Source organism: Pipra filicauda, unplaced genomic scaffold, assembly GCF_003945595.2.
Source record: "Pipra filicauda isolate LSUMZ 115617 unplaced genomic scaffold, ASM394559v2 scaffold113_size4260070_pilon, whole genome shotgun sequence".
Classification (NCBI taxonomy): Eukaryota; Metazoa; Chordata; class Aves; order Passeriformes; family Pipridae; genus Pipra; species Pipra filicauda.
In genome coordinates, this window is record NW_024103585.1 from 2,001,173 (window position 1) to 2,025,991 (window position 24,819).

General features: G+C 37.0%; 1 protein-coding gene across 1 annotated transcript in view; it reads left to right on the forward strand.

The window, feature by feature from the left end:
- Nucleotides 1-24,819, forward strand: part of WASL (WASP like actin nucleation promoting factor) — a 49,689-nt gene that overhangs the window by 21,919 nt on the left and 2,951 nt on the right. The window contains exons 2-10 of the mRNA XM_027720881.2: nucleotides 3,786-3,920; nucleotides 5,312-5,398; nucleotides 5,946-6,042; nucleotides 10,977-11,000; nucleotides 15,692-15,860; nucleotides 18,215-18,257; nucleotides 18,656-18,809; nucleotides 21,882-22,402; nucleotides 23,463-23,571. Of these exons, the coding sequence (XP_027576682.1) occupies nucleotides 3,786-3,920; nucleotides 5,312-5,398; nucleotides 5,946-6,042; nucleotides 10,977-11,000; nucleotides 15,692-15,860; nucleotides 18,215-18,257; nucleotides 18,656-18,809; nucleotides 21,882-22,402; nucleotides 23,463-23,571 (1,339 nt within the window). The remainder of the gene's footprint in view (nucleotides 1-3,785; nucleotides 3,921-5,311; nucleotides 5,399-5,945; nucleotides 6,043-10,976; nucleotides 11,001-15,691; nucleotides 15,861-18,214; nucleotides 18,258-18,655; nucleotides 18,810-21,881; nucleotides 22,403-23,462; nucleotides 23,572-24,819) is intronic.

Here is a 24,819-nt window from a genome sequence, read left to right on the forward strand (position 1 = left end):
CAGCCAGTGTACAGCTGACAACACCATACTTACTGCTTCATAGCTCATCAGCTTGAGAGGTGTGACAAGTCCTTGGAATCAATGGCATGTCCTCCAGCTGGAGGCTGGTGTGGAAAAAGTAAAGGGAACTAAAGGGAGGTTGGTTTTCGTCACCATGGCCCATCCATTTTTGGTGGGCTACCTTATTTCTTTCTTCTATGCATCTTTTTCAAATATACAGCTATATAAAAAGGACAAGGTCCTCACTAAACTGTTAAGAAAGCAGTAGTGACAACTTCAAAATCCTCCTGAAAATACAGTAATAACTTTAGGTATTAAGTAACAAAAAAACTTTATCTCAGAAAAAATGCGCTCAGGATATTGAATCAGTGGTGTGACCTACTCTGAAGAAGTATTTACATATAGTTTTAAAGAACCCATACTTTAAAATGCAGTGTGCTCTTCTAAGAATGCTATGAGAAACTGAGCTGACAGTGAATGCTCACTCAGAAAATGCAGTAGAATACTCAAATTATGATATTTGTGTAAATGTTCTCAGACACTGCAATTGTGCAATGAAGTTGAATTTTTTTATTGAAATTTGTGTGGCTTGGATTCATAATGAATAGCAGTAGATGAAGTTTATGGTTCATATATTTTCTCAAGTTTTAAATTTTGCTTATAGGTCTGTAAATTTCCAAAGGGTGTGGATGATTAATTATTTTTGCCACCTGTCTTCCAGAAGCTGAATAGCAGAAAGCATGGCACCACTGCTCTACATAACGAAAATGAACAGTGGATGAAGTAAAAGGAGTTGGATTTAATTGTCCTCCCCTCCTGACAAAAATACACCTTGTATTTTTTTCTGTATTGTCCTTTTATTAAAAAACCATGAGTCATGTAACAGCAGAATTTGTGAATTATATGTTCTAACATGCGAAAGCTGCATTGCAGTTTGTCAACACTAGGAATTTGTACAATGCTAATGAGTAAGTTAAAATGTAATTGAACTCTAAACTCAGAAGACCTCAAAACGACACCTACTTTAGATTCAGTGAAATTGTCTCTAACTTTAAATCAAGCTCTGCTCATAGGGTAACCAAGTGTACATTAAACAAGTATTATGATTATGCAGAAGGAGGACACACTCTTTTTGTTTAATATTCTTCTTTCTACTCCTGGGATAGGTGTTGGCCCAAGATTTTATATGCAGTCATCATTGAGTTACAACAGTTACTGGTTTACCCAGGTAATCCAGTTGGTGCTTTTGCTGTTAGATATGATAGGAAGCAAGGCATAGGGAGCCCTGTATCAACACAAATCACTGTCTCCTGTGCCTTATATTTAAGTTGCATGATTCCTGCCAAGACCACCCATTTCTGTGGGTAGTCCTGTTGGGTGGAGGTTAGTGGAGCTGGATTTGTTTTGGAGGGTTGAGAAGGTTTCTTGCGTGGGTGGCGAGATAGTTGCCGTAATTGAATGTGAACTGTAGAATGGCCCATCTTTGCTCCTTTGTGTTGTCTTGTGTCTACAACATTATTGCTTTAGCAATGAAGATGATATTGGAGAAATGAGTGGGGGGAAAAAAGTGTTAGAGAAGCAGAAATTTTCATCAAAATCTGGCCAGCTGTGCCCAAAATTACTTAATTTCCTGTTGCAACATAGAGAGGAAAATGGCGTCTCTTAGCTGATATAAAGTTGCAAGTATACCTGTTTTGTGGTGGTAGCATGGCTAATTCCCAAGTCCCTTTTTACTCATCTGACAAGTGCAGTTATGATTAAATTGTTCATATTACTCTGTAGGTTATAGGGAGAGAAATTTTACTCTACCCTTAGTTGCCTCATCAAGTCCTCTACAACTACAAAGCACTCTTTTTGTCAGACAAACATGCTTTAACTTTTTCTGTAGGTTACCAGAAAGATTAGTAGTCAGTCTGACAGCTTCTGAAGAGGAGGCTGCAAAGAGGAACAGAATTATATCTTGACTTGTGAAAGTTAACATCACAGTTCTTGGGCAAAGTTTATAGAGCTTTCCCAAGGGTAGCTACAGTCTGCCTACATTACTTTGACTCTTATCAAAAAACTTCCAGTTCTGTTAAAGTAAAAGAATCCAATGAAACTTAGATTATTCTTTTGGTTTCTTAAACCAAGAAAAGTGTGACCATGGTGATAATGATATTTAGTAGATAATCTTATAATGCAACTAGGCATGCCTGTGTTCTAGATGTCTACTGTTTTGGCAAGTAGTCGAATTCATGAAGGTAAAGTAATCCTTGTTGAGCAGGTGGGGAAAACCTAATGTGGAGACCATTACTCAGATTAGGTATGATTCATCCGAAAAGGTCATGGAACTATAGCAGATCTATGAAAACATCTGTTTAATATTTCATAGTGAAAAAGGAAATAAAACTCTTTGACTGACAGTGAAATAGATAAAGAACAAAACAGAAAACTGTTATTGTGACCCTATGTTCAAAAGGCTAACAAACTGCATTCATATAGGATAAGTCTCATCCCCAATCAAAAGAAGATGTAGTAGGACTAGTTAAGATCCATGTAAGAGTGACAAGGGTAATTAAAGTGTAGATTTTTTTTTCTTGCTACAAGAATGACTTAAAACTAGTGTCACTTCCTAAACAGTAGAGAACAGGGCAAAGATGTGTGGCAAACATCTGTAAAAGCATGTGCAACATGGAGAAGGAACTGTGAAGCCATGAACACCGTCTCCTAGTGCAAGAATACAAAGGGACAGTCAGCTGGAATTAGCAGGTGGCAAATGTCTAGATAAAAGTGGCTAACTATTCATATAGTGTATAAGTGAACTGTGAAATATAATCCTGTCCAGTGTTGTGATGCTCAGAAGTTCTCATGAGTTCAAAGAGTGATTAGACAAATTCACAAAGGAATGTGCTGTAAAACACATGCTGGCTCAGGGAACTTTGAGCTCCAACCTGGCAGTTGCTAGGGATATGCTTCCATAGTTGTAATGATCTACTCTTTTATTCCTACCTGGGCATCTTGTGCTGCTGGAGAGTAGATCCTGGGCTATATAGCTTCTGCTCTGTCTGTAGTATCTTCTTAGATACTACAGAGTATCTAAGCTTTGTCTATGTGACTTGGCTGCTAAGTAAATATTCTTCAAGGACTTCACTTTTCCTTCTCTCATAGGACTCAAGGTAGGACACATAGAAAATATGCTGAGGAATATTCCCAGTGAGTGCAGCAATCTGGTGTGGAATAATCTTCCTCTCTTATTAAAATCTCTCAGTTTGAAAACAGGACAATTTCAAGTTGCCAGCTGGGAATGATCCTAGCTCCTGTGAATTCTCAAACCATGCCCAAGAATTTTAGGAGTTTGCTAGTTGTCATAGGTTAAAATTGTGCCAGAGACCATTTGAACAATTAAGCAATGTAGGCAGTTGCATTCCAGTACCCAGGAGTGTCTCCAGGCACCGTGTCATTTACAGTTCCAGCTTGAGTATTGTGTTTCTATCCAGTTTGAAGTACTGAATAGAAAGAAATTTCCTTGCATTCTCTGTGTGACCGCCATAGTTACTGATTTGCTTCTTATAGGCAAAATCCCTTTGCTGATTTCAAAAACAAGAACAAAAAGTTCAATTAGGTTCTTTCATAGAAGTGAAAATCTAAAGCATGGGAGTCATTTGAACTTTACTGTCTTACCACATGGGAAGTCAGCAAAGTTGCTGCCTAGAACAAGGAACAAAATTAAGAGATGTTTTGGTAAAGGATCAATTGTAAAATTTATGATTTTTACCTTAAAAGTAATAGCTACCTTTTTCTTCTAGACGATGTCTTCAGCAGTTGTTCAAATATATGCAGCAGATCGCAATGCCATGTGGTCAAAGAAGTGCTGTGGCGTAGCTTGCCTTGTAAAGGACAATCCGCAGAGGTCGTATTTTATCAGAATATTTGACATTAAGGTAAGCATCCTTTTTTTTCCCCAGACTCCTTAAACTTGGTTGTATTCATTCTCTGTTTTGAATTCAATGAGTGTAGGTTGTCGTAGCTACAAACTCATAGAAATTCTCAAGTAAATAGTTGTGCTTTAAGCAGTGCAATTACAGTGCTTATTAATAGGGAAGTGCAACGTTCAGGTATTCGAAATTCAAGCAATTTCCTAGGTGTCATCTTCTATGGATGAAATAAATATCAGATTCAGTTTTCTTACAGCTCTCAGAAGCTGTCCTCTACAGATCTGATTAGTCAAATTAGTGAAAGTTTGTATAGTGTCACTGATGGATAACTGTCACAATTCTAGCAGGTGTCACTACTTTAAATGGTTTAACAAAGGATATGCTGTCTTCTGTATGGGTGGAAACAATCTTTTTGATCAGTGTGCTGGTGCATGTGAAAACTGCAGTACAAACAAGTTACATGTTTTGACTTTTTTGGGGTTTTTTGGTGGCTTTTTTTTTTGTTCCCCCTTTCATGATATATACAGTCATACACTCAAAGGTCATTGTCCCATTATAATATTTCACGCAAGGCAGTGGGAACTGAGAGATGAAGTGTCCAAAAAGTGTTTTCATCATAAAAATGGTGCTGAGAAACATAAGTCCTAGTGACAGTATTGAGACTTTGGAAAGATTCCCATTATCTCTACAGCCAGGAACAGCTCATTAACTGTCAACCTTCAGTGCTTGAAGTCTCAGATTTGTTCAGGATTGCCAGTTGCTACTTGCATTTGACTTTGTGATTTGGTCACTTGACTGTTAAGACTTAGTGAGAAGCCTCTTCCTTGGGTGCTGAACTATGATGTCATTTAAATACATGAAACTTCTTAGAAAGGTGAGATTTTTAAGTTAACTGTCTTCAAGTCAAGCCTCAGATAAGAACAGGAAACTGGAAGCCTCCTTTATTGCTGCTGCTGTTTTGTCCCTGTGTTCACAGAATTGCAGAATATTCTCAGTTGAGAGAGACCCACAACTCTTAAGTGAATGGCCCATATGGGGATCAAAACCATGACCTTGGTGTTACTAGCACCATTCTCTAACCAACTGAGCTTCCTATGACTGGTTGCTTTTACTGCTCCCAGTATCACTATTGCAGGATTATAGAATCTGAAGGATGTTTTTGAAAACACCCAGGAATTTCAACAGAATACAGTGACCCAATGGAATAAGCTTTCACAACTTTTCCACAAACTCTATTGCATTTTGATTTTGATTGAGCTCATTCTTTGAGTTAATATCAAGGAAGATGATTAACACCGTGCTGCATCCAATTCATAATAGGTTCTGTTGTGAAAGAAGTTAAACTCTGCAATTTCATCTGAAGGTTTTCAGTTTTTTTTTCTTCTTCTTCTTTTCAGGATGGGAAATTATTGTGGGAGCAGGAGCTGTACAATAACTTTGTATATAATAGTCCTAGAGGATATTTTCATACCTTTGCTGGAGATGTGAGTCTGAATGTCTTTGAATACCTACTTTAAAATGCCTTTGGTTTTAACAGTACCTTTTTTTAATGTAACTGAGGTTATTAATTCATTCCGTAAATTGTTTATAAAAGTACAATATTACCTGTGCTCCTTGAAGCTTTTTAAGATTATTTATAAAAGGAATTTTTTTTGGTACCTCGACTAGAAAATTCAATTCATAGTACAGAAGCATAAAATATGGTTCTTTATTTTCAACTCTCTTTAATGAAATTACATTTTGACTTGCAGATGATGTTTGTGAAGTATCGTATATTCTTAGAACACAAATTTTCCTCTCCCCCCCTTTGATTTCAAGCTACAAAATTTTGTTCAAATCTGTTAGCCATGATTTCTAGAAACTTGAGTAGTAGATAGATGTTCCCAAGATGGAATGTTTCACCAAGACTTGGTTCCAAATTTGCAGTGATGCTGTTTTCTTGTTACACCTTTAGAAGGTGTAAGACAACATTTAAGAAAGCCTTTGAAACATTTTCTTAGTGATGGGTGGGGGAATATTAATGTTTTTCAGACTTGTCAAGTTGGTCTTAATTTTGCTAATGAAGAAGAAGCTAAACTATTCCGCAAAACAGTAACAGATTTACTTGGACGACGGCAGAGAAAATCTGGTAAATATTCAAATTAATCTTAAATTTAGGCTTGTTTATGTTGATCTTGGGGGGAGGCAGAAAGCTACTGCTATGTCTGAAAGCTACTGGAGGCAGTACTCCCATATTTATATTTTGAACTGATTGTGCTATTAAACCGTACTGCTTTCTCTATTGTGCGAAAATTAGTATTTTGCTGAAATAACTTAACTTGGTGTTCTGTGCTATGAGTTTCCATGTAAACTGAGACCCCAAGGTTGTGGTGACTGAAAATATAGATCAAGGGGAAACAAAAATGACAATGGGAAAACTAGAATATCTCTCTAAGCTGTTTTCACATTCAACTAAACCCTCTTTTAGCTCTGGGCTGTTTATAACTGATTTGTTTAAATTCAGCCAGAGTGGGTTGTAACAAAGATTTTACCATCTGGTATGTTCAGTAGTTCATGTGAATGAATGTTTGGCACTGATCCAGCAGTTAGTAGAGAAATATCTTTTATTCAGAACTAGTGATCTTGGCTCAGGCCACGAACGGAAGACATAATATGCCTATACTGTCCTTAGCAGCTCAGGACGGTGAAGCACAGCATGCTTTTTGCCAGCTGTAAGATGCCTTGGGAATGTGGTCAGTGCTTTTAAAGGGAGCTCAGGCTTCCTACAGATCTTGTCTTGGTCATTTTCCAGGGAACCCATAAACAACTTATCTGTCTGACAGCCATATGTCCATGAAGGATAAAGTGGTACAAAACATAGGCTGGGAACACATGGATGTGTTCAGGCTTTCTGTAAGCTGTAGTGTGGACTTGTGTTCGAGCTACAGGATGTGTTTTTTTAGTCCATTCTGGAATTCAATTGCACTAGCAATGCAGTGTACTGTAAAAGGAGGAAGCCCTCGTCGTGGAGAGCCATCCTTGCAAAGTGTTCTTGGGAACATGCATCATCTGTATGTATTCACTTGGCTTTCATTAAGGTATGGTGACTCAGTAGCAGAGCACTTGTTCCAGGAGCTTAAATGACTTCTTTAAGATTCCCTCTGCTCAGAATAAGTTCATAAGGTTTCATGAGGAGAGGTGGGATCATTAATAATATTTCTCATATTCATGGTGTAAAAGTAATTTTGCATCTACTGTTCCCGAAGTTTTGTTATATGTCTGAAACACAGTGCTACAGTGCACAGACATGATTTGGGAGGAAGAATGTTTATATTATTGGCCACAGCAAACTTTTTCTGAAAATAGTGGTTCGGTCAAACCTCCTGTTCACAGTTTTCCTTCCACATAGAGATTTTTTTTCCATAGGACCACATACATTTTTCTCATTTACTCTTTGAACTAATATCTTGGTTTCTGTGCTCAAGCTCACGTTACAGGATGAGTTTACTCCATCTATTGTCATAACAAACAAACAACTCCCCCTCCCCAAATACTTACAATTTCAAGACAACTTTATTTAAAAACAAAAACAAACAAAAAACTCTCGAAACAAAACACTTCAAGAATTTAAAATACTCATGAGATTCCTTAGTCAAACCACCAGATGGAGTTCTGTATTTGTCATTGTGACTGTTTAATTGTGCTTTTAAAATAACAGGCTTTGCACTTGCTCACATCAAAGCTGTTTTGTTCTCGGTGTTTATGTTTTTATTTGTTTATATATACATGCTTATATAAAACATTTTTATATAGATTTATATATAACACAAATGGTATAAAAGTTGTATATTATTTATAATGGGTATATATACATTGTATATATATTCTAATGCATCTTACCTTCTCAATCACCAAGGTAATAGTGTGGTAGTTTTGCTGCTTTTCTATTTTAATGGGATTTTTAGTCCCATGCCTTCCAAAATATGTTTCATTTCATAGCAGTGCACCTGAGATGCTTTCAGCTCAGATGAATACTCCACGTGATCATTTAGCTGCCTGTTATACCATTCAGGGCTTGCTAAGAGACTTTTCCAGGAGTCTTATGGAAAGATTATGTTGTTGGAAGGTAGCAGGAACAGCAGTTCTCACTCACAGAGCTATGACTTGGTGCTGAGGCTAGTAGACAAAAATACTAACAGCTGAGAGACAAGGCAACAGGGTTCTGCTCTTCCACACTCTGCATGAAATGCACTCCAGTATACAGACAACCCCCGAGTAAGTGTGTCTGGAGTTCCAGAGAGGTGAAAGTTTGGCTTCAAGTAGACAATTTACAAAAGCTTGCAAAAGTACAAAATATCGAGTAGAGAACAGAATGAGGGAGAAAGGCAGAGAAAGAATTCTTGATCTGTTTTCCTAATCTTTGTAATATTATGCTGGTTTTCATCTAGCTAAATTCTGGTGTGGATTGGGGTTTTTGTTTTGGGGGTTTTGGTGGTAGTGGTTTTTTTTCTGGTTTTGGGGTTTTTTTTAGTCAAATTCTTAGCCTTAAGTTAGGAAAAAATTACTATAATTTGTTAATTTCTTGGTAGATTTACCTAAATAGTCTCTCCATTTACTTATTAAACCAATCCCAAACAGTTCCCCCAGTAAGCAGGGTGAACAATGTTTCTCTTCTCAGTGCATATCACTGTAGTACAGTCTTACTTTGGGTATTCTTGCACATAGATACCATTAGTTTGTCTTTTTATTATCTTGCCTAAGAAATGTTAATATGTGGACACACACACAAGTGCCTTCTCTGCATGCTGAGCACTCAGCCCTAAAAGACACTTGTTCTTAACTGCAAGTACTTTCTAAAGTAGGGGGACTTCTTAACTAATTTTTATGGACTGCTTGTAGCTCATGTGTGGAAGTTCTGTTAACCCTCTCTGAAACTGCCTTTTTCCTCCACAAGCTTTAACTCCTGAGTCCCTTCATAAGACACTTCATAAGTTTCAGGCTGCATACTTAATATGGACAGGGATTTATTGGTTTGGGTTCAGTTTTTTTCTTTCATCTTTGTCTACAACTTTTGGTTTTGCTGCCTGGGTGACAAGGGCATCTCTAAAGTGCTCAGCTTGCATTGGATTGAAGTCTCAGCAGAGATTATTCTCATTTCCAGGAATGCTTGTGGAAGGGAGCTGTGTTTTTTGGCCATAAGCATCTGCTGATGTTGATCTATTTTCAATCAGTAGGCATCTTCGTTTTTCAAAACAGAGAAATCCACCACTCAACAGGGTGGTCATCTGCACTTCAGGAACAAGAGTTCGTAGTTTCTTGTCAGCGGTAGGAACCACATAAGAGATCTGGTCTCTCTGGGGCCACAAATTAATCTATCCAGCAAAAATTACAGAAGTCTTTAAAATGTCTTGCTCTGTTTCCCACTGTTTTTTCTCTTGAACTATTTCTTCTAATGAAAATTGCAGTGGATTCCCATGATTTGACACAAGACACTTAGTGCTTCCTAGGAATATCTCCTGCTTTTGCCAGCTTCCCATCCTGTGCCAGATGACTTGCAATGAGTTCTGCACTCTTCTTTGTTGTCTCTGAATTGTTAAATAAAACTCTAATTATGGTCTAAAGGTTGAGTTTGGGTGGTTTGTTCTTTGCTTGTTTTTGAGACAGTATGAGATGTGGTTTCTTAAACTGAATATTCTAGGAAGAGAAAGCACATTATTTGTCCAAAAGGCCTTTTTTTCTCTTTCCTTTTTTTTCTTCTCTTTTTTTTTCTTTTTTCTTTTCTTCCCCTCAGACCTGATACCTTATGCTGAGACATCCTTACAGAGGTTCTCCCTATCTATGTCTGAAACTTACCTGCTGTGACCTAAGAGTAAACTGTCTGTCTTTAGAAGGGCTTGTTCATCAAAAGCTGATTCCCTGTGGGTTTTGGTCTCCTTCCCATGAAAGTTTCATGATCCTGACAGATTCTTTTATTCCCTGAAGATCAGATTCATATGAGGCTGACTTGCCTTGCACACTTAGGATTGTATATTTTTTGAGTTTTTTAAGTATTCCTAGGACAAGGTCAGCACCATCTGTGGAGGCATCTTCTCTCTTTTATTATGTTTATGAGTCTGGAAAAATAGAAGTTAACAGTTTTTCTGGGCCTTGCTGAAAAGTGAAATGCCTGTTACAAGTTCTTATTACAGAACTTTTGGGAGCCCCTGTTAGTTTATGGATACTCTAGGTCTGAAAGGGAGGGATGTACATGTGGTTTTTGATGTGGTGACATGATAAACTGATTGCCTTTATGGGCACTGCTAAATCCAAAATTCTTAAGAGTGTGGTCTAGATACAAAAATGGTGTAAATGTGTACTGGGGGTGTAGGAATTAATAGTAAGTGAAAGAAATCTCCTTTAAAGGCAAATTTACCATTATACGCTGAGAATATTGAGGTGTGAAATGTTTACATTTTAAATCATCAAGCCAGATTATTCGTGGTCTGTGAAACAGTGTGGTGCTGTGAATAGAATATCATATTAGGACTAAGGAGATTCTAGTTCTTTTCCATATTGTTCCTATTGTTATACCTGTTGGATAACATAGGTGAAGTGTCTTGCCCCTCTGTATCCTGTTTTCTTTGCATACAGCAAAAAGTAATTAAATTTTAGTTTCTGTGGGAGAACAGTACTCTGTAATATAAAGTGCTAATTATATTTCAAGCAAAAATGAAAGAACAGTTTCATTCAGTGGACATTGGAAAGAATAATGCTTAAAAAAACTTACTTCAATAGGTTGTACTAAAACAGATGCTCTTTGAATATTTCGCTTTAGTTCATAGTTGGAATGCCTGAAATAGCTCCGTAGCTATTACCTTATGGTTCTGCTCAGTTTACACACTTGAAATCAGTGTTTATTATCTAAAATTGGGGTTTTATTCTTCTGTAATGCTTTTTTTTCAACTGCAAAAGTAGACTTTAGGGATATTAATAGATTCCTAAGTTTGTGGTTAAGGTCATTGAAAGCTTCACTAGAAAGTAAAATTTAGAATTAATTTTTTCTGTGATACCTATGATTAAATAGCTCTTTTTCTTTTTCAACAGAAAAAAGACGAGACCCACCAAATGGTAAGCTTTTTGCATGAATCACTGCATTTTATTTTTTCTTACTGCTGTCATTTACTGTTATGTATAGATTTGTTTCAGGCTTGATTAGGACAGTCATGTAGTGGGAAAAGCAGTAAACTCTTGTTCTGCACGTTACTTTATTTCTTTTGTTTCTGTTCTTTGGTATTTAGTTGTGGCTTGAAAGATTTGTGGCTTAGCTGGCATTTGTAAGGAATGTTTTTGGAGGAACATGTTTTGTTGCAAATAGGATAGAGGGCCCTTCATCTTAAACCGAGAAGAAATCTTTGTACCTTGCATTTGCTGCTTGGTCTCCAGAATATATATGTATAGGATCACTATACACAAAGTTAGTCTTTTTGTCTTAAAGGCAGGCATAATGATAATGGATTTCGTAGAACATACATAAAATTTCAATTTCAGTGGATCTGGCTAACCATGTAACACAGTAATTTAGTTGTATGTCACATGCTTGTCAATATTAAACTTTTTTTTGAATGAAGAATTATTCGAATCTATTTGCCTTCAGGCATATGTCTCCCTAGCATAAAGATAAAGGTTCCTCAGGAGATCCTGTCATTAAATTAATGGAAGGAGTCAAATTATGTATCAGTTTCATCCAGAATTTTTTTACCGTCTGTTCTAAAATCAAGTGAAAAATGCACATCAGTGAATAAGTTTGGTGTCTTTGATTTCTGAATTCACACTGAAGTTAAAAAGTGATTTCTCCTGTCATTTCTGTTTGTGATCCAGATCACAGGTCATATCACTGTGAGTTTGCTGCTTGAGCAAGGGTGCAGTCAGCTGATCTTCTGAGGTCCCCTTAAGGCCTGAAGTAGTAGTCTTAACATTTGTACTAACCAAGTCATTCAAGCATCCCTGTAGGTCACCAAAATACATAGTGCTAAACTAATCCTGCATTATGGGAACTACTGATTACCTTTTATATACCCAAATAAAGCCTCCCTCATACATCTCAAAAAATTGCTTTTTCTTTTTCATAAACATTAAGTTTTGACAATGTTCCGGCAATCATCAGTTTAGACCAGGCAGTTTAGTGTAGATTCCTTCAACTGTGACTGGGTTGGTAAGTTTTGAAACACTTGTAATAATACAATCTGTGATTGCCTTGCCAGCTTTTCTGAGCTTTCAGAAAGTTTTAACTAGTGTTTTGCTCATCCCTGATAGCAGCGTCTGCAGAGCAGATGAGAATTAAAACAGCAGTGGTGACCGTGTAGTACTACCTACCACAAAAAATTAAGCCTTTGTCTCTATTGTAACACAAACAATTTGTTTGTCAAAACTTGAAGTCATTGTCCCTATGCCTTTATCCTGAACATTCTGTGGAAGGCATAGGGTTTATGCTCAGTCACTTCAAAGATTTCAGTATATCTGCTTTTTAATAAACTTCCCCTGGGACATCCACATAGTCTTTCACAATCTGTCCATTTGCCTTTTCTGATTCTGTCAAATTCTGTAGTGCCTGACTTCTCTGCTGGCAAGGAGTTGTGTGACCATGGCCTCAGTAGTCACAGGCCTCAGATGGTTATATTCTATACAGACTTTGCATTTCAGTATTTGGAATTAATACTAGAACAGATATGTACTATCAGCATGTAACTGGAAAAAAAACTCTCATACCTGTTGTAGTATCAGTTAGATTTTGTTTTACTCTACATGCAGTGAAATCCTATTGGGGAAAAAAAGATGTAACACCTGTTTTTTTTTTGTGCTGGGTATTAATGCATGATTACCTCTAAAACGAAAAACGAGAACAGTCACATTTCTGTACTCACATGATTCTTGCTTGAAATACTGTGGGGAATTTTGTTTTAGTGGGGCTTGTTAGTCTGGATTTTCTGCATACATTGAAGCTGCATGGAAAAAGCTTGCTGTCTTTTTGTGTGACGTTTTCAATGATACGGATTTAAGATTTTTTTTGTAGAATTGCAGGATTAAACTCAAATTGGCATTAACAGTTATGTAAAATGTATTAGTCTGTAATTTCCTGGGATTTATGTTCTACTCATGTGTAACAGCTAGGTCTCTTTATGCAAATAAAGAAGAGTTATTGTGATTGAACTGACCTCGGTGAAATTCTGGATGAAATAAGGATTTGTCAGAGTATTAGGTTTTGAGAGAATATTGAAGAACCGTGTGGCAGAATTTTGTTTCAGCTGTTAACTAGAACAGTTTGCATATTTTGTAGGGCTGTCTGTAGTCTGGGACAGATGCCTAGAGAGGTTCTACATAAAATACAGAGAATTTCCTAGAGTTAACATTTCATAATGTTCTGTACAACATTTTCTGGAGCCCCTTCTGAAGATGTCACAGATATTGATAACAGTGGATGCTTAACGCCACTGTACTGTCAGGTGCTTCCTAATGATGAGCTCTATATGCCTCTCTCATCTTCACTTATTGAGCTTTCTGCACCTGATGGGGAAGGTGCATGTCTTATGATGGGAAAAATTTTACTGGATATAAATATGGCAGTTCTAGAAGAGTGCAATTCTTTCCAAGATACTTTTATCCCTCGTGGACATCTAAGGTCTAAACCTGACGGTAAGAAAAATTTTCATCCTTAAGTTTACTGTGACCTCTTGTATGAATATTATCAGTATCAAGGAATCAGGCTATTAATCCTTGATTTGAGCTCAACTGATTAAAACATCAGTTTGCAGATGGCTGCTGCTTTACATGGTTAAAACCATGTGTGGTTAGTTCAGGATTTTAAAAATACACCTTTTTGCATGTAAGAATATGACAAATTTACTAGCATTGTAAAGGTACCAGTTTCTTTTTGAATGTAAGTACAGCTATTGAAACTGTAAATATCAATATAATAGGTGAAAACAGAACATATAACAGAGAAAATATAATAGGTGATTAAAGTGAAAATTAACTCCTACTGTTTTTAGTTTTGTACCTAATGAAATTACAACTATAGTTTTCAACTCATCCTGAAGATTTTACTGAACTTCATTTGTTGATTTAATAATATTTGATGATTAGTCAATTCAGTACTAATTTTAACAATGCAAATTGTTTTGCGTAATGATATGGGGTCAGTTTATATTGTGGTATTCTCAAAGGACAGTTGTCTATATCATAATATTTCTAGACCAAAGTATTTGTGCTTAGCAGAAAACATTTTAGAAATTCTTTTTTCTGCAGTTTCAATGCAGTTTTAAATCTTGTCCCTTAGGACTCCTACAGGAATGAAGGAGTTGTCATGTTTTAGATGAGTTTTGTCTAGCCCAGTGTCGTGTTTCTGTTTCTTGTCCTGGCTAGTAGTAGATGCTTTCCACTGAGGTATTTAACTACAAATATGTTATCCATTGTATTGTTTACTTCTCCTTTCTGATTTTTTACTTTAGACTGTGAACATAAGGCTTGTTGGTCCTTTCAAAATGCTTAGAGAGCTTTTGAATTATCCATACAAAATGCAGTTATGAAAAAATAGTGTCAAAATAAGGTTCAGATTTATTGAAGTCTAATTAGACTTTTTTTATCATCTTCCCAATAAGACTGGGTGCATGAGTCTTAATTTAGTTAATTTTCAAACCACTGGGTCTTAACTTACAGGATAGTAGAGAACATTTTCAAACTATTTCTGGCCAAACTAGTCTTAAATTAACTGTTTAATCTCATTCTTCCAAAACTGAAATTACTTACCCTTTTTGCAGATTTCTTTAAAAATATGCCTATGTGTACGTATACATATTTAAGAGTTGGACTCAATGATCCTTGTGGGTTCCTTCCAACTCTGAATATTCTGTGATTCTGCTCTGCCCTCAATGTATATTGTAAATGCATAATTATCTCTTAGTATTTAAATACTGCTATTAGTTGCTTATGTTAAGAGTTATCTTCTGTCAAAGCTAAAAAACCTGAGTGGAACATGTGCTAGGTATGTTTATTTGCTAGTACTGCATAAATAACGTAATATTAAAATGCTGAAATTGGCAGGAGTATAATTCATATGCATATTAAATAACTAGAGTAATAATTCAGAATTGTTTATAATGAACAAGGTTTGAGAACATAAATTAAGCATGCTGATTATGAATTGTATTTCTGGTGCTTTTTTTACTATCTCTTCAAGCTGTTTCTTATCTGGGACTTCATTATTTTGAAAACCTGTCAAGGAGTAAGACATAAGAAATCCTAAATAGTTCTGTAGATATTGTCCTATATTTGAAGGCAGTACTGTGTCCAGAGCAGCATTCTGAAGTTGTTGTGATGTTCAGTTTCTGTATGTGAAGGCATTTTCACTTGGGGCTTATTAAGCAAAGGTTCTGTCTCCTTTTGGGTCAGGTTAGTGTGCTGCCCAGGTAATGGCTGCCTGGGTGTTTCAGTGTTACTGTTTATCCAAGTCACTTCTTTGATCTTGTCTAGGATTGTAGCTGTGTTGTATCTTAGTGTGTCTCATTTCATGTATTCTGTGCAGATGGCAAAAAAAAAAAATTCTAGTTTAGAAAATTTTTCTGTTGCTTTATTCTAGCAACACTTTTCTTCATCAGATAACTTAGTTTCTGCATCTGACATCTGGAAAACAGCTGGATGCATGTTTGTAGATCTATGGCTCCATTACAAGTACTCTACAGCTCAGAAAAACCTCCCAAAGTTTGTAGATTAAATATGGCTTTGTTGAAACACAATAGTAAAAATTCTGTACTTTACCTTCACAGGCCCAAATCTACCAATGGCAACTGTTGATATCAAAAACCCAGAAATTACAACTAACAGATTTTATACTCCACAAGTCAACAATATTTCATATACCAAAGAAAAGAAGAAAGGAAAAACTAAAAAGAGAAGATTGACAAAGGCAGATATTGGAACACCATCTAATTTTCAGTAAGTACTTCTCTGAGTTTGAGTTGGGTTTTTGATTGATGGATTTTTTTCTTCTTTAGGGGAGTTTTGGCTTTTGGTCTTGTTTTTTTTTTGTGTCAATTACATTGCAAATGCTCAAGGCTTGAATGCGTGACTGTTCTGTGTAACCTGAACTGCAGCGAATGCTAGCTGGAATGGTGTTTAAAAGCAGGTTGGCTTATACACAGGTGAGGAGTTTACTGCAACTGTAAACAAAAAGTAACTTGCTATCCAAAATTAATTTAGGAAACAATTTAGCTGCATAGAGATGCCATATTGAAGTTGTCAGCTCAATGGAGACTCATATTGAACCTCAATGGTCAACTCTAACACTGTTATTCTTACAGCTGTGCTTGCTTAGCTGTGTTTTGTCATGCAGAATTCACATGCAGATCCTGACTTGTCATAACAGCAGAAATAACTTGCCATATTTTTATCTTTGGCTTTCGGTTTACAAACTTATTCTGATGTGTGGTCTAGGACCCGTATCTTGTGATGGAAGTACAGCATGCATGTATACATCTTTGAGGAATGGGTTGGATTTTTCCTAATGTCATTTCATATGTATCTTTAATCTTTTGGAGTAATGATATATAATTTTAAACTTCACTTTCATGAAACTTGGTTTTGGTCACTTTGCTGAACTAATTGTTGTATTCCTGAAAAATAATTGATGTCATAATCTTCTGCCTTTTAAAGTAAGTGTACTTTATTTGCTAAAGCAACAGCAATTTAAAGAGCTTGAGTTAGTTACAGGAAAAGATTGGTTTCTGTGAAGCATTAGAAAACCGGTGTGAGGTTTACATGCCAAGTCTCTGTCTTGTTCTTTTGAACCATTATATTGCATCACTTGCACTGATGTGCTTTCCCAGAATAAAACTTTGTAATGCTGACATTACCAGTTACAGTAATGTTACTGCACAGTGTTTTGAGAGAGTGCTCTGTAGAATGGGATAGTGGACAGAAGAATGGAACAGGAGGCAGGCTAAAACACTTCTCTATCCAGACTGTGCTTGGACAATTCAGGCATCAACCTTGTTGCTACTGATCTGAGTATCAGTGAAGTGCTGCATCTGTTAGTGTCACTTAAAAATACAGAAAAAGAAGGAAAAGAGAAATGAAGAGTGAGGAGTACTTGGTAGCTGGTCACTCTTGTGGCTCTACTGATGCCGACTTCAGCATTCGTGGCCAAAATTTGCATTGGTGTGTCATACCTCTGTTAGGAATTTGTGGAGGGAGTTGTGCAGCAGCATAGATATAAAATGACTTTGAGGCTTTGTTTATGATGTCTATCAGGTTCTGATGTAGAAAAGCTGAGAGTAAGGTGATAAAATATTTAATGAAGTTCAAACAAAAGATAGGTTCCAATATCATTAAATGTAACGTTAAGGTGGAAATAGTGAATCTTTCCAAAAGAAGTCTATTAAAACTTTGTTTTGTTTGGTTAAAGGTCTACTTAATTTTCCTGACGAGTGCGACTGTGTCATCTTACTATGTAAGATACTGTAATTGCTGGGTTTGTACAGACATACAGAAACTGGCATTTGCTATTGTTAGGCAAATATGCCAGTAGGATAACTTATAACTTGTATATAACTTGGGCTGTGATGCTGGTGAAGACCAACACAGTCACTGTTTATCAATAGATAAATATCAGTCGATAAAATTTTTAAATGCCTTCGCTTACACAGAACCGTAGACAAAAAGAAACACAAAATGTGGAGTTCTGGTAACATTATGGTTCTGTCTTCCAGTAGCAGTAGCATGAAGTAGCTTGGAGGGGCACAAAACTGGTCTGCCTTTTTAGTTGATTATAGCATCACATAAAGTAATACCTTATTTGCCACACAAAATGGCAATTGAAAACAGTCCAGACTTCTCTTTGAAAGAAGTGAGTGGGAGAAAGGTGATAAGAGAACATACAGTGATGACAGGGAGGAGGAGATTTCCCAGCTACATAGCAGTGAAGACTGGCAGTAGCTCAAAGTCCAGTTGCTGTATAAAGGCTAAACTTATCATTGATCTCTTTGCAGTTCTTCCATCATTGTCTGTATGCATCACAGGGTGCATGGAGCCTTCATGTTTTGCTACAGACCATAACCTAAGGGGAGAAATGAATTCTCCCCCTGGTCTTCTGGACACAAGACAAAAAGCAGGAGTAAAGGATGTTTTACTATTCCATTCTCAAGTGAGGCATTGAGGAGTAAGAATTGCTTAATGTCTCAATGAGACTGGAGGTAGAAGCTGGTCGTAATCTCCAGTTATCTTGGTTTCCTGTTATTTTGGCTAACAAGGTCCTTTTTATGCTGATTAAATGGGCTTTTCTGCTTTTTTAGACACATTGGACATGTTGGTTGGGATCCAAACACAGGTTTTGATGTAAGTAATTGAATAAGTTATTCAAGACACTGAGTGATTAAAACTTTAGAGACTTTTTAATGTAAATTATAAAGATTGGCATTAAATCAACAGTTAACTGTACATCAAAGTAGTTATAAATTGTGATTTATAATGTGATGTAAACAGATGTTCAAGTAGAAGGGAGTAGGAGGGATCTGGGACTAAGAGGGAAAAGATGCAAAACTTTGGGTTTTGTGCAGGGTACTTACATCTCCTACAATAGTACTTTTTGACTTGAAAAGTCAACCCAGAGGCATGTACTTGGCTTTGCTATTCAGCTCTGTGGTTTGTGGGGTTTTTTCCCCCCCAATACAAATGATATTTTAAAAATATCCTCACATTTCAAGTTACTTAAAACTAATGTATCTGACTTGCAGGTGAACAACTTAGACCCAGAACTGAAAAATCTGTTTGATCTATGTGGAATTTCAGAGGCTCAACTAAAAGACAAAGAAACTTCAAAGGTCATATATGATTTCATTGAAAAAACAGGAGGTGTGGAAGCTGTTAAAAATGAACTGCGCAGACAAGGTGGGATTCCTCTTATTTCCACATAAAAATTAGCAGGGCATTTTTTGCCTTATGGATTAAAGTAGAAACTGTTGATGGTGAGCAGTTTTTGATCCTCTTCTCTGGACTTCATGTCGCTGCAGTTGCACTGGATTTCACGTTTCCTTACACTATACACTATGTAAAAATGTTCATGCATCACCCATGAGAGTACCTGTCCCTCAGGAATAAGGGTATTTATGTCAGTTAAGTAATTTCTGGTAGCACTTAGTCTGACTGCAAAGCTACACAGTATGTTTGATATAGATTTTTCAGAATGTATATGTTACGTATTTATTTGTAATTTCAATCTTACAAATAAATTAAAATCTTGGACACCATAATGCTGTTGTCAGCTATAGCGGTAGTACCTTGGCTGGCAGGTTGTATGTGTGGTGCCCATTTACCCTGGCAGGACTATGTAGTGGGCCTTGCAACAGTTCAGACTTGAAAATTCTGTATTATTTTTAAAGGTTTTTTTTTTTCCTAATTTAAAGTTAAAAATAATAGTTTTGAGCATGCTTTTGCTGCAGGAAAATTCTCAAATAAGCTGTTGCCTGCCTAACCTTTAAATATGATCTCAGCCAGTGCATTATCTAGTGGAACACAGCAAGTCAGTGTTACGTTACACTGCTAGTGTCAAACTTTCAAAAATTTGCTTAGAACACTTCTCAAGAGAAATCTAATGTAGATGCCATTGAAATTATAGCAGTTTGAAACCACTGAGTAAATAGCTCAATAGACTGAAGAGATACAGATTCAGGATACAATGACTTGTTACATTTATTCCTTAGGTCCCCCACGGTGGAGCGGTATGTATTTGAGCTGGCATCTAAGCATATGCTTCAAAGTATTCATGCTGTTGTGTGATTTCTTTCCTAGATGAGAAACCTTAGTCTGCATCTGTTTGACTATAATTTTTAGTATTGCAGTCAAACTTCTTAGTTGAATTGCAAACAAAACTTCAATTTTGATTTTTTCTCCATAGTAAATCTCTCAGCTTCTTTATATAATATTAACTCTGTGTAAATGTTTACAGAGTTGTTGATCCCAGACTGCTAACCATAAAATTGGATTGAGAATACTTCCCTTGGAGTCTTATGACTAGCTTAAAATCTTTAAAAAATGCCTATTTTTCTATTTCATATGTGTTAACTTCACATTATGGCCACTTGCATGTATGCAATTAAAAGGAAAACTGCCTCTTCTTTGACATGCATGATGATAATCTACCTCTGCGCTTTTTGATAGAGGTAGATAAAATACTGCAGTATTTCGGTGCACTTATCCACAATTATGTTATTTAATGTGTAGGCTTGACTGCTGTTTGAAGTGTTCTTTCTCAACTGAAACATATTTTTGTGTTTATTGCAAGAATTTCTGTGCTTTCATTTCTACTAGGCTGCTGACTAGAGAGTTGCAGGCAAGTCATTCTTCTGAGATCCTGTTTCCCCTACCCTTTCCCTAGTTCTGGTACTGGTGGTTGGTTTTTTTTGGTGACAGTACTATCAATAAAAGATTGTACAAACTTTTTTGTTAATATACTGCACAGATTAATGTGCATTTATAAAAAACCAAATTATTTGCTTGCTTTGCTTGTACCATCTGTTTGAGGGGGAAGGGAGAGAGGATGAGGTAATGATACTCCCTTCCTGCTGCTCCTCCTTCATTGCACTTCAGTTGAGTGCAGACAGGCTGAACTCTGTTTCCATAGATTGGACGTGGAATATCTCTCTAGATATGATGCAAATAAACCCCTTCCCCGCAGGAAAACTTAAGCTTTGTTTTTAAAATCTACAGACAGTACAGACTTTGGGGCACGACAGTATTGAATATCTTCTAAGTAATGCAAAAAACCCAGCTGTCTGTAGTGCTTGCCGAGTTGTTACATTTGATAATACCGGCCTCCAGTGGCCGGAAAGGAAACTACAGCCATGCCAGCCAAAAAGTGGTGGGAGTTTTTAAAATCAAGAATGTTGGCAGTATGTCTCTTGGAAAATAGATGAAGTTTGAGATGATTCTCCCTGTGTTGTTCTTTTGAAGGGATAGAAAAAACCAGAGCAGTTTGTGGAACTTAAGAACATAGCACGTGATTTTAGAAGCAATATTTAAAGATGATCAGGGATGGAGGCACTGAGATACTAGTGTCTCCTGCTTCCTCAAAATCCCATTTTTAGGGATGTTCCCTCTCTATTCCAGTGTAGCCAGCCTGCTTTCTCTGCAAGTAAAATGAAGGGGATAACAGAAGAGTAAAAAAAGTATCTTCTTCAGTGTAACACCCTTTCTGTTATAAAAGCATATGATATAAAATATGAATTCTCTTAGTTATATGACAGCACCTGGATTATTAATTAGTTACATGTAACAACCACATGATCTAAAGTACCATAAGTCATTAGATGCCTAATGAAAGAGGAAATGAAACAGTGCTATTTAAAATGCCATTATCAAAACAAGTACATTTCAAGGCCACTTCACAGAGAAATGATCCTGTGTGTAGCTCTGAAGTTGTTTCCTTTCCATGGTCCCTGCCATAAAGATATTGTTGGAAGTAATTTTCAGTAAAAGGGACTAAGAGTCAGCTTATGCTGCATTGAAATACATTAGTAGGGGGTTTTTTTGTTACTAGAAGATACTGCTTCAAAAAATATTTGCTTTTGTAGCTACCTAATAAAATAATGGATAGATTATAAAGTGGAGATTGTATCTTTTACTTTATTGTCTAAAACCTTTTTCATTCTCTTCTAGCTAAACAAAACTTTACAGGTTTCTTTTGAATTTTAATCAGTCTTTTTATGTATTAGACTTGCTTCCTGCAGTGTTTGACTCTTACAAAATTCACAGCAGACCTAGAAACATATACAGCTTGGTTTGCCGTAGAGGCATATCTTTTATTCAGCTGTATTCAGTTTAGTCCAGAATTGGTGAAATTTGCACAGGCACAGAGATCCTTGCAAAAGGCAAGGCACAGCCTGTTTTCTTTTTCTGCTAGTCTCTGAAAGACTCATGGGTCTTGAGTAGCAGGTAATTTGAAGTTGCTTTGTTTCATTTCAGCTCCACCTCCGCCACCACCATGCAGAGGAGGACCCCCTCCACCTCCACCACCACCTCCCCATAGCTCCGGCCCTCCTCCTCCCCCTGCCAGGGGCAGAGGGGCACCACCTCCACCTCCTTCAAGAGCTCCCACAGCAGCACCTCCACCTCCGCCTCCATCGAGACCTGGTGCAACAGTGCCCCCACCTCCTCCAAACCGGATGTATCCTCCACCACCGCCAGTGCATTCATCATCTGCACCGTCTGGCCCTCCTCCTCCACCACCGCCACCAGCAAGTGGGTCATCTGTTCCTCCACCCCCTCCACCTCCTCCTCCCCCTCCCGGCCCTCCACCACCACCAGGCCTTCCTTCAGAGGTTGATCACCAGCTTCCAGTTCCTGCGGGAAACAAAGCAGCACTCTTGGATCAAATCAGAGAAGGAGCTCAGTTAAAGAAGGTAGAACAGAACAGTCGACCAGTGTCCTGCTCAGGAAGAGATGCACTGCTAGACCAGATACGACAGGGTATACAGCTGAAATCTGTGAGTAAAAACTGTTTATCATCCAGGTCCCTTTGGGACTTGCAAATGGCTGCAGTACTGCAGTGTAAACAGTAAATTGTGGTTCTGCTTTGAGGTGGATTGTACATTGTAGAGTTTCTGAAATGATGACTTAAGCAGGAGTACTGACAAAATGCAGAGAACTCACAGTTCCTGTAGATGAGTATTAGTACATGAAGTTATCCTTGTTTCAAACTCATTTCTCACTTTTGTGTAAAGCTTCAAACATAAATTCTAAAACAATGATACCACAGTATCACAGCTGTACAGAACTTTTGCAAGAATTATGAACGATAGATGCTCTTCTGAATACTTCAGTACAATCATCTAAACAGCTGCAGGGGATGAGTTTAGGATAATGTTTATTTCCATCTTAAAATGGACCTGTGCTCTGCAAATGTTGAAGCTTCTAAGAAGGTGTCTGTGTCTGGAAAAATGCTGCCCATGAGAGATGCCTCTGCTGTTCCTGCTGCAGCATAGGCTTTTATTGTTACTATTTCTTACCGGTGTCATTGAATATCTTAAAAATAATTTGCCTGTTAGTGCTTTCTTTTTTTTGCCATTCTTCCGCACTTGAGACTTCTGATTTAAAAAGCATGAGGATGTGTTCATATTTATTTGCTATTAGAGGTATGCAGTATTGATTACTTTCAGAAGGGATTATCAGCCTGAAGCAGTCTCAGTAAACAAACCCAAACAAGAAAAGATATTTTGTGGTATATACCAAAGATAAAATAAATAAGGATTACCCAGCCACACAAATCATGCCTAAACAACCATATTAAGAAGCTTTCCTTTAGATGAGCACTCACTTTGTGATAGTCAGAGCTGAAATATTAAACCTTGAGTATGGCTAACTACAGTTGTGTTATATGGTAAAAAAGAAAAAGTTGGGTTTTTTTTATAAATAAAGACTTTGAAGTTAGAGCTAAAGGAACAAGCTGGTTTACACTTTCTCATTAACCTTATAAGGAGGTTTCTCTCGAAATACACAAGTTCCGTTTTGCTAATTGCATCTTTCTATTCTAACCTTTTTTCCAAGGTATCTGATGGTCAGGAGAGTGCACCACCTACACCTGCACCCACCTCAGGAATTGTGGGTGCATTAATGGAAGTTATGCAGAAAAGGAGCAAAGCCATTCATTCTTCAGGTGCGTCTGATGGCATTTTTCTGACCTCACGGTGTCAGGTTTTCAAGCATTACCATTTCTATTCATCATAAAATACTGTTGGAGAAAAGCAGGGATTTCAGCATATAGTACAGTACAGAATGCTCTCAGCATACCCTTGGGGAGGGGCTTCTGAATTACTGGAGTGTAGTAATTTGCAGGAATCCTGGATTAAAAGTTACCATTAGGTAATATTAGGTTAATATTTCTTTTTTCTTTTACAAGAAAGATTTCTTTTTTCTTTTACAACTGACTTATTTTTATCCACTAGCTGTCTGATGAAATAAGTTGTCAAAATATTTTGGAAGGAAGGTTTTTAACACTTTGTTTCTTGAAGGCAAAGATTCAGCTATTGTGCTGTAGCTCCCAGTGGGCTTTGGCTGCCACCTACTGGATAAGGGTTGGATATCTAGTGTTAGTTGACTAGTCTCCTACCAGTACTGAATCAACTTGAGTGCTTGGAAAAATTAGGGCTGCAAGAGGATTTGCATTTCTCAAATACCAGCTTGTAATAAATGTAGTTCTGTAGCTGCAATGCAGCTGTTTGGGTACATCTCTTCCATTGAGGCTTTGATATATTTTTCTTCCATAGCTTGCCTTGATTCCAGAACTGAGTATGCAGTCTGCAGAGCATTTGACCAAGTGCAGTATAGTTTGTTGATTTGCTGCCCTATGTAATAATCTTCAGTTTTGGTACTTTACATAAATTAAATACCAGAAGGGAGCTAAATGCAGTGTTTTCCTGGGAAAGAAAATGCTTTTACCTAACAAATAAGTAGTTTTAGTTTAGCAGGCTACAGTTTTTTAAGTATGATGTATATAAAAAAATAGAAGGGTGAATAAAGTTAAACATTGATTTTGAAGTTGATGTGTATTACACAGCTTAGAATATTCCAGTTATTCCAGTATCCACAATGATGTTTAGCTCACAACATTTTTTTTTAAATCTGTTGTAAAGTAAACAGAAATTCCATTATGTAGAAAACCTGGGGAGGCAGTTCTTACATTTCAGAAATTAATCTGTCCTTGAAGTTTAAAATGCAGTCTGAAACAAGCTGGCCACATTACTCTAAGAAAGAGTAATAAGTAGTAACTGTTAATCGAGAGTTTCTGATTCTTTTTCTCCTAGCACAAAACAAGATACATTTTTCCCACCTGGGGGAAGAAGTGAGAAGAGAAACAAATTAGATTTAACTTCCAGCTAGTAACTATCTAAACCGAATGTCATGT